The sequence below is a fragment of the Vigna radiata genome, unplaced genomic scaffold, assembly GCF_000741045.1.
Source record: "Vigna radiata var. radiata cultivar VC1973A unplaced genomic scaffold, Vradiata_ver6 scaffold_7, whole genome shotgun sequence".
NCBI lineage: Eukaryota > Viridiplantae > Streptophyta > Magnoliopsida > Fabales > Fabaceae > Vigna > Vigna radiata.
The window spans coordinates 1,284,863-1,295,363 of NW_014543262.1; the positions used below are offsets into that span (position 1 = coordinate 1,284,863).

The window sequence follows — 10,501 nt, forward strand, 5'->3', positions numbered from 1 at the left end:
CTAGGGTTACTCTAATTATCATGATTATATTGTGTCTAGGTTACTCTAATTATCATGATTATATTGTGTCTAGGTTACTCTAATTATCATGTTTATATTGTNTNTAGGTTACTCTAATTATCATGTACTCTTGTATCAATTTATTATTATAAATAGAAGATTATGAGAGGGATCAATCAAACCCTCTAGAATTATTTTACAATTTAATTCTCAAGTTTATCAATATTTTTTTTTTTGTTGTGGGTTTGCAATGAGAGTGGATAAAATATATATCCTCTTAGGTGTCATAAAGTGGATGGAGGTTTGAGATCCTCTAGGTTGTGATATCCTCTTGAGTGGATCAAGAACTGATTTGTATGTGGTGTTTGTAATTATTGTCTTGCTTTGTGCAAACATTTTTTATTGATAGTGAAACCAATTTTTTCTAAGGAGAAAAACTAAGAACTAGATGTATGATTGGTTGAATTTGAATTAGTATAAATTCTTGTGTATTTTTTATCTCTTTCTTTACATTGCTTTTCAATTCTTATATTACTACGGTTCTAAATTAAATTGCATTCTAGTTTATATTATGAAGTATGTTTAAAGAAAGGAACTCTTTTTACATTTTTTTAAAAACCAATTCAACCCCACCTTTCTTCTTGGTTTAACAAAGTCATCCATTATTTTCTAACACGTACTGGAGTACTTAAAAACTAAAAGAGAAATTTTGAACAAAATTTACAAAGTGTATAAAATACTTTCCTTTTTCTTATCTAACTTTAAAAACACAAAGCATAAATAGCTTATGCTATAACTTGTATATATGTTTGTGAAATGAAGTAGTTCAATGAATATTACTTTACTTTATTCTCTATGAAAAGGTTTAGCACGAGAAAATTGTGTTTGTATAGACTACTTAGTATAATTACTTGAAGTAATAAGTAAAAAAGTCTTCAATGATTATGCTTTTGGAGTATGAAGAAATATAATACTAATAATAAGTTGTGGTAGTAAATTTTTGGTGGTTTTGTTAGACACTAAACATAATTTTGGATTGGAAAGAAGTTAAAATAAATTATTATGCTTTGATCTTTCTTTCTTTTATCATGTTATATACTATGTTTTAATATTATCTCTCTTCATTTTTTATCTATAGTCTTTTGAACAACCTTAATCGTATTGTGAATTTAATAATGTAAAGTACAATTGAACAACACTTACCTCCTTTATCTTGTGTGTTTCTTATATTATACATGTTATGTTTTTATGTAAATGAAACAAGATTGATGAAACCCACAAAAAGGTCTTGAATGCTTAGAACTTTCAACTTATGGTCAATAATTAAAATTAAACAAGTAATGTGAAATTTCTTTCCATACATTTTTAGAACCATTTAGCCTATATTTATTTTTAGGTATGTAATTCATAAAGAAAATTGAATAATAAACGTGTTTGTTCCGTATAATTTCGAGCTATTTACACACATTAAAATGCGAGAGGAAGGGGATTGAGCTCCTTCACACCAGTGGATAAATTTGCTAAGAAATGCAGATCATACGTTGTAAATTACACAATTACCCTATTTGTTGAGTTTATCTTTGACTTGTAGGGTGCTGTATGAAATATGAAAGGATAAAGGTGATATATTATAATAACTATAATAATAATTATTATTATTATAATAATTATAATATAAATTTATTCCTTTAAATTTCTTTTACTTTAAATATAACTTTTATTTATTTAATTTTTTTTATTTTAAATAACAACTTTAATTTCATTTTAATATAATTTTTATTTAAATTTATATCATATTTATCCTTCAAAGTAAAATGATAATCATATAATCTTATCCATTCATAATTTTTTAAATCTATCATACCCATTACATCATACACCAATTTTTATAAACTTTCATCTCAAGATCCACTCAAATAATACAATCTTTTTTTTAATCTAAACAACCTAATTTTCACTTTCTTTTCCTCTCAAATCTACTTTCCCAAATTCATCTTCAAATCCAAACACACCATTATTGAATATATGCAGCCTAGTTGTGGCTTTTGGATTAATTTTGCCTATGCATAGAGGGTGACACCAATAGACAAAAAATCACGTTGTTTTTATATAAAAAAAAATATATGAACTCAATTGAGTAAGAAGAAGAATATAAGGACGAACTTGCTAATTAAATCTTTTGTTGAAGTGACGCATCATCACTTTTCAAATAATGTTGAGGTCAATTTAACTAAAAAATTATATTAACTTCATTTAATAAATATAAAAACTAAAATAAAACAAATGTAAATATAAAAGTCAAATTACTAATTAAGTAAAAAAACTAGCCATATCCAAATAATTAAGAATCAACTAATATAAAATTATTTTAGGTTAAAATACTGGTTAACCTTCTTTTTTCTTCCAAAGTCTCAATTAGGTTCTTATATTTTGATTTATCTCAATTGAGTTTCTACTTTTGAAAATTTGTAACAATTATGACTTTTAGTACTATACAACCAACCTTAAGTACGTGTCATATTTTAGTTTATGATTTTTTTGTTAATTTTCTTTAGTTTTTTGTAATTTGTTTTTAAATTCTTTTAGCACGTGTTAAATTAGTGTTGTACCACGTGTTAAGTAATTGTGTGAATATCAATTTAGTCCTTGTATTTGTTAATTTGATTCAATTCAATCTTATTTCTTTTTTAAAATTGAATAATTTCATTTTTCTTCACATTGAAACCACATTTAAAATGTAATAATGATACTTTTACAAAAAATAATATTTTTATTAAATATTTTTAATAATATTAAGTTTATTTAAATTTATATTTTACATTAAACTTTATTTATTTATTTTTATTAAAAGTTTAAATATATTTATTTTAAATTGTGTTAAAATACATTTGAACTTATAAAATTATTATTTTTAAACCAATTTTAATATTTGTACATGAATTATTGATATATAATGTTATACAAATATTTAAAGTATAAATTTATGAATCTATAAAAATTTATATACGTTTATTTTAAATTTAAATTCAAATAAAAAAATAATATTAAAGTTTGAGGTAATAAAATATCAACACAAATACATTTATAACATAAGTTAAATTGAATTAAAATAGAAAATGTAGAAATTAAATTGATATTAAAACAATAACTTAACACTTGACATCAACTAACTTGACATATAATAAAATCTATTTTTTTCTTGAAAAATAAAACAATTTTAAAAATTTCAAAAAGTAAAAAACACCACAGTTTGACACGTAACAACCAAAAATTAATTTAAAATTTTTGAACAAATACAATAACCAAAAGAATATTTTAGTTATTAATTTATTATTCTCAAATCCTAATGGTTTATATATTTTTATAATTTATATGAAACTTCTATAACATAAATGTTACCAAATCAGTGAAATGAATCTTTACTGACACTACCAAAATCAAATTATAAAAATACAAATATACGAAAAAAAAAATCGTATATACCAAACCAAATAAAGTCATCCAGCTCCTTCACTACCTACGTAGTATATATCAAAACAAATCAGAGCTATCTCTTTTCTTTCCAATGGCCGGCCACTCTTTTTTTTTTTTTTTTTTTTTTTTTAAACTCAGGGGTCCAATTCTTTCACCAGAAAGCAACCTTTCTCATTCACCCTTTGGAACCCTAAACATGAAATTAATCCCCAAAAATTCATAAGAAAAAACAAAACGTCTCTTTCATCATTCCCTTCACCAAACAAACTAATTCCCATTTTATTAAGGTAACGCCCCAGAAAAAGAAAAGAAAAACATGAGTCATTCGTTACAGTGAGACCCTAACACCTATGAGTCTATGACCTCAATTCAAAAGTATACAAAGAAGGGAATAGTTTATCAACAAAGGGAATGATAATTAATAATCATTATTTATTAATTACACGCATTTATTTGTACTTTAATAAATTACTATTGTTATTATTATTTTTATGGTGATGTTGATGATGATGAAATAAGAAGCAACCACCAATGGGTGATGCCCGTGTTGTGTATATTGTACAGTTCACACAGCACAAAAGTAACACACGCATGAAGGAACTCAAAAAGTGAAAAGCTCAAATAATAAAATGACAAAAACAAAAGCAAAGCATTAGCATAGCTTGTGTTTTTGCCATGGTTCTTCAAATTCAAGTGAAAAACAGCAGCAGGACCAGCAATTCAACCACCTGCTGGATCAGCCACCAACACGGTTCGATCTGCATCTTGCTCTGCTAAGCCACGCACCTCATCATAACCCAAAGAGAAAATTTTAAAAGTTATATATATATAATTAGAGAGAAAAGAGAGAGAGAGAGAGGGGAAGATCTGAAAGCTTTGTTGTACACAGTTATAACACTGAAAAAAAAAAAATGCAAGGTATCGTTCAACACTGTTCCTTCTTCTTCTTCTTTACTTCCTTTTTGTTTTTCTGAACCCTAAATTCTCTATCATTTGACTCTACTTTGACTCCAATTCATTTGCTCTTTGCTGAGATTGACTCTGCTCGCTCCACATTATTTTCTGTTCGTTTTTCTTTTATTATGTTTTTCTTTTGGGGTTTGTGTGGGTGGGGGTGGGAGGGGGTATTTGAATTGTGTCTGTGGTTGCATTGCATGAGTTAATTATTCGAATAGAAACTTCTGTGGGCGTGTGGGAGTTCTTAAATTTGAGAAATTGGCGATGCAATTCAACTCTGCGAAAGGGGAAGTTTAGGAATTTGGAGTTGGGGGGTTGCGATTGTGCTTCTCTCTTTGAATTTTGGATTTGAGTGATTCTGTTAGTTTGCTGCAGTTGTAGCAATGGTGACGTTGGGTTGTTCTTCTCAAAGGCTTAAACTTTGTGAATATGGCTCATTTCTTCCTCAGTAACTCGATATGAATGGTCGCATCTAAAAAGGCCTGTAGACTTTGAACTTATGCTGATGCATTAGGCTTTTGGGGAAGTCCAAGTTGTGGTTATTGATGGTCTAACTTAAAACTTCAATTTGACTTCTTCTATGTATAGTAGGGTTTTAGTTGTAGTGATTTAGTAGATCAATCAAGACATTTGTTTTTTTCTTCTTATTTTTTTGGCCTCTAAGACATCTAGTTGGTATATGGCTTGAATTTGCTAATGAATGGCTTTTTTTCCTTGACAAGGGTGTAATAGTTACATATTGTGAGATGTGTTCAAGCATTTTCCTGCCTTGATGTGCTTGTTTGAGATAGAACCGGCAGTGAAATGGATAAATGGAGTAATTTGTTTTTCTTGACACTGAAGAATTAGGTAAACAGGGTGCAAAACTGGTTAGTGCTGTGAATTTTTCTGTATTAAGCATGTGAATCAATTTTCGTGTCTCAGTGCACAGGAACTGAGCTAGATAGAACGATGTGAAAACTTTAATGGTGAGGAGGACCTTATATGTAGTGAGGATTTCTGTTTATTGTGGGAAATGAGGGCTATAAGTTTAGACCAAGCACTGATATTCTTGATTAAAAGATAGTTTCTGGTCACATGACCACTTAAAAAAGTCAATGTACATTTTTTTAATCTTGACCATTTATATGTGGTTACATGGTTATAGATTTAGATGCAACAACTTCACTCATGCTTATCTTTTATTATAAGCGGTAGTTGGGATGGTAATTTTTTATTCTTAATTAATAATGAGGTGATAGAATGACATTTTTACTTTTTGAAAGAATGTTTCTAGATAAGTAGATCTTCAACAATTATCCCATTTCTCCTTGTCTTTATCTTAACGGAAGTGGCTTAAGCATTAGCAGAGATTTGGCTATGCCGAATGTAAGCACACCATGTTTACCTGTGATTCTGAACTGTAAGCAAGGTTGAAGGAGAATTTGAGATCTCCCTTTTGACATTAATGTGAAAGAAAGCATCTACTTTGGGACCAACAAATTGCAGCCTTGTATCGTGGATCCAGTAGTTAAGAGGACAACCTAAAATATGTTTGCACTGCTTATAGGTGCTTGAGTACAGGTTTCTAGCTGTAATGAAATGTGATTTTCTTAAGCTAGAAAAATTTATTGTTTTGGCAAGACTGGTCCTGATTTTATTATGTTCTGTTACTTGTTCTTGTAGACCATGTGAAGTGGTGAGACTTTTGTATGGTCCTCTGATGTGTACCCTGTGCAACATATGATGGATCTACCTTAGGTGGGGAAGAAACTGTTGATAACTGTTAGTAAAGCTAGGACCTTGATATTGGATGCATTAATTGGACTAAAAATAAAGGCTATGAAACTTCCTTATTATTGTGTGGTTTAGGTAATTGTATTTCAGCCAGAGTGAAGCAGCATCATGGTTTAACCTCTTAGAGGAAATTCACATTAGATAAACTGATATGTTAAAATTGACCGTACAATAAAAGGGTTATTATCTGTCACTTTTTTAAACTACACCCCTACCGGAGAAAAAAATCTCACTTTTTTTCTTCAAGAGTGACTTTGAGCTATTAAAACGAAATCCTCCTGAAGGAATCTCTCAAGGAAGGATGGGTCATGCTTGATCACTTTGATCTCACCTCAATAAATAATACGGTGGTTCTGGGCTTCCACATCTAGTCATAAGTGAATATACCTTATTTTTCATTTTTATATATTGAATTTGGACTGTCAATCTGTCAGTCTATGCATTACTTTTTATCTCTGAATTTTTAAATCATGTGAGAATTATTGCTGACTTTTGAACTTAAACTAATGAATGCATGATTTTGCCATCCTTATATAAAAGAGAACAATAGTTATTGTAATATTAATGAACTTAGCTATTTGTTACAGGTAAATCCCCAGACCAGGAATCAGTAGGGTCTGGGACAAAGAGATCCAGTGTATCATCTGGGGGTAGGCCTCGGAATCAGCAATTCTTCTATAAGTTTGTTGATAGTAGCAGCTTGACTGCAAAACTTGTAGATTGGTTTGGATCTGTAACAGAAGACAGTGCATTGAAACAGCAGGCATTTGATGTTCCATTTGAGTTGATTGAACTTCAAAAATTTGATTATGCATTGGAAGGGATTTCATTTCAGCAGCTGACACGCATGCCCAATGCTGTTCACGCTTCCACATCTGATGCTTTAGAAGCAACAGCTTATCTTGCGATTGAAGACTTTTTACATGCAAGTATAAAAGGCTTGTGGGAGGCATTTTGGAGTCAAGATGAGCCCATGCCTTTTTCTGTGGCTTGTCTGTATAATTCCAACATGAAGTTTTATCAGGCTGAACAGGCTATTGCAAATGGAAGGCTTGGAGGTCTTTGTGGTACTGGTATATTGCTCAATAATTCTCGACATCCTCATGGAAAATGGGATCATGTCCTTGAATTGGCACTTCTAAGGCCTGATATTGGAGGCCATGCTGTTGGCAGTGATCGTCAGCCTTCTCCATCAGTTCTTGGAGAAGCTCTATTTTATGCTCTTCGAATGCTATTGGCAAGGAGTTTAAGTAGACTGAGCTTCTTTCCAGATCCATGCACGGTGTTTGTTCTTCTAGTTGATTCTCAATATGGGGGAGTTGTAAAGGTTGAAGGAGATGTAAATAAGCTCAAATTTGACGTGAATAATGTTTATGAATGTGCTGCTGAATGGGTAAAAAATCATTCTAGAATTTCTGTTTCCCCAATTGATAGGATCTGGAACAAACTTGGAAATGCAAATTGGGGAGATATTGGCGCGCTACAGGTACTGTTTGCAACCTTCCACTGTATAATGCAATTTGCCGGAATGCCCAAGCACTCTGTTGAGGATTTAGCTGCTGATCATAGTTCACGTCTCCAAACAAGAAGAGTTGAGAGGCAGTTAGGAGATAGCAACGTAAATGGAAATGGTGTATATCGATACCAACAACGTAGTGTTTCCCCTGAAATTGTTGAAGTTGAAGATGATTCAGTTAAAGTTGATTCCAAGGAGTCTGTGATATCAGAAGGAACCATATTATGGCTGGAGGATTCAGATTGGCAAAAGGGTTATCAGATTAAAGAGGTAATCAACACTGGTGAATTGACATACTTCATTGCATCCCATGTTGAAGACCAAGGAAAAAATCTGTTCCTATATGTGGGCTCTCATCCGTCCCAGCTGGAACCAGCATGGGAAGATATGAATCTATGGTATCAAGTTCAGAGGCAGACCAAAGTATTGACAGTAATGAAGCAGAAAGGTCTTTCAAGCAAATATCTGCCTCAATTGAGTGCCTCTGGTAGGATCATACACCCAGGTCATTGTCGTCGACCCAGTTCTGGTGGAAATTGTGACCACCCGTGGTGTGGGACCCCTGTTCTTGTAACCAGTCCAGTTGGTGAAACAGTAGCTGAAATGGTACGCAATGGTCAATTTGGTTCAGAGGAAGCTATCAGATGTTGCCACGATTGCTTATCAGCGCTTTCAGCTGTTGCTTCTGCTGGAATTCGGCATGGAGACATCAGGCCAGAGAATGTGATATGTGTAAAGTCTGGCGTGAGGCACCCTTATTTTGTTCTTATTGGATGGGGTCATGCCATTCTTGAAGATAGAGATCGTCCGGCTATGAACCTTCATTTCTCATCTACTTATGCACTTCAAGAAGGAAAGCTATGCTCTGCTTCAGATGCTGAAAGCCTAGTCTATATGCTTTATTATTCATGTGGTGGAGTTTTCCCAGATCTAGATTCCGTAGAGGGAGCTCTACTATGGAGGGAGACATCTTGGTCAAGGAGATTAATTCAGCAGAAGCTGGGTGATATTTCCACAGTGCTGAAAGCTTTTGCTGATTATGTTGATAGTCTATGTGGGACACCTTATCCTATGGATTATGAAATATGGCTGAGAAGGTTGAGGCGAAATATTCACGAAGATGATCATGGAAAGGAAATTGATCCAACAGGCTAGGCTTTCAAACTGGGTCCAATGTCCGAAATGGAAAGTCTTCGTCTTAACGTGTTTCTCATTGCAATGCTTGGACTTTTGGGTGGTAAATAAAACATGGAAGTCATTGGTTTGATCTCTGGTGCTCATGCATTTATATACCAAGAACGATTTATTTGAGGAATGGTTAGTGCATTCCATGAAATGAGCATGTCATGATTGCTCATGTCGGTCTGCTGTATCTTTCCATAAATCTTGAGACTTGATTGGTGGCATCTTTGGGTATACGAAGAATAATCATTCCTTCATTTTGAGGTGCCAAAACATGACTTTAACAGCTTTCTTTCCATTTCATTTTTCTGGTGATGAGTTTCTAATCGAAGTAATCAATCTGTATTGATAACATCATTCGTTTGTAAAGATAAAAAGGTCTTTTTAGAATGCTTGGTGTTTGTGCAGTTGCTTGGCTCCTGGCGATTCTGAACGGTACAAACTGCACATGACATGTAAACCTATTCTGTAAATGTGTCGTTTTTCTTGTGTTCATCGGGTTTCTTTTTCACTTTTGATTTTCTGTCTCTAATTTGTTTCCATTTCCCATATATGTGCTTTAAGCCTTCAACTTCATGAGGAAAAGGGATGTTGTAGTTGTTTTTATCACCATCTAAATTGTCCATTTGTTGTGGGATAGACTGAGAACATCATCGTAGAACCTTGGAGAAAGAAACAACTATTTATATATCAGATGCGCTACCTTACATCCATCTTCATTCGGTGTTCGTATGAAATTCCTTTACGGCAGCTAAAGTTTCATGCCTCAGGTCTGGTAGGTGAAATACAGTGTTGTTTACATTGTGAGAAGTTAATTGACGAAAGTTAAAAGGGAATCACTTATTAATAACATACAAACTAACACCTTTGTATCTATTTTTCTTCGTGCATGTAAGAATAGGAATTTGACTTTGAATAAAAATCACATGTATTATTTAAAATCATAAAAACATTAGAGCTTTCTGTGTGATGATCGTGTGTTCCATAATTTCAATTAGTTGCTTGGGCCGCCTTGGCTATCAGTATCTAACTTGCTAGTTATATATATTGTAGAAACTAAATGAAAAAGGATGCTTCATTAAGGAACAGAGTGAAGAGAGTTACAATTAAATTTGGAAATCTGTTTTAGAGTGAGATATTTAAATTGTAAAATGAGTAGTCACAGTGCCACATGCATATATATCTTCATCTACGTACATTTGTAGTCTTCGCTCTGCCTACTGTTTTAATGCTTTTGAAGAATGAACAGAGTTTATTCGGGAAGAAGACTTTTCGAAGAGTGAAACAAAAGAAAATTAAGGCTATTTCTTCCTACACTCTATCAAATTTCTTTCTACACCCTATCACTTCAGAAATTTATTTTTTGGAACAAAATAAAAAATTCTGGAAATTCTTTTCTGGAAAGCAATCACTCCTCCATGTCATACCTTTTCCCTTACTTCTGAGAGAAAGTCTAAGTGTGTTGTCAGACAGACACTGGTTATTTTCTATTTGATTGTAATGTTGTCACCTAGTTGATGATTCTTCAATTTCAATCGGATCATGAAATCGGTACCATGGGTGAGGTTATAAGGGGTTTCTTTGGAGGTAGATTGA

General features: G+C 32.4%; 1 protein-coding gene across 1 annotated transcript; it reads left to right on the plus strand.

Annotated features, from left to right (window-relative positions):
* Positions 1-4,015: 4,015 nt before the first annotated feature.
* Positions 4,016-9,416, plus strand: LOC106753962. The gene is made up of 2 exons (XM_014635867.2): positions 4,016-4,392; positions 6,795-9,416. The coding sequence occupies exons 1-2, from the start codon at positions 4,386-4,388 to the stop codon at positions 8,876-8,878; spliced, it is 2,091 nt and encodes a 696-aa protein (XP_014491353.1). The 5' UTR covers positions 4,016-4,385; the 3' UTR covers positions 8,879-9,416.
* The last annotated feature ends 1,085 nt before the right edge of the window (positions 9,417-10,501 follow it).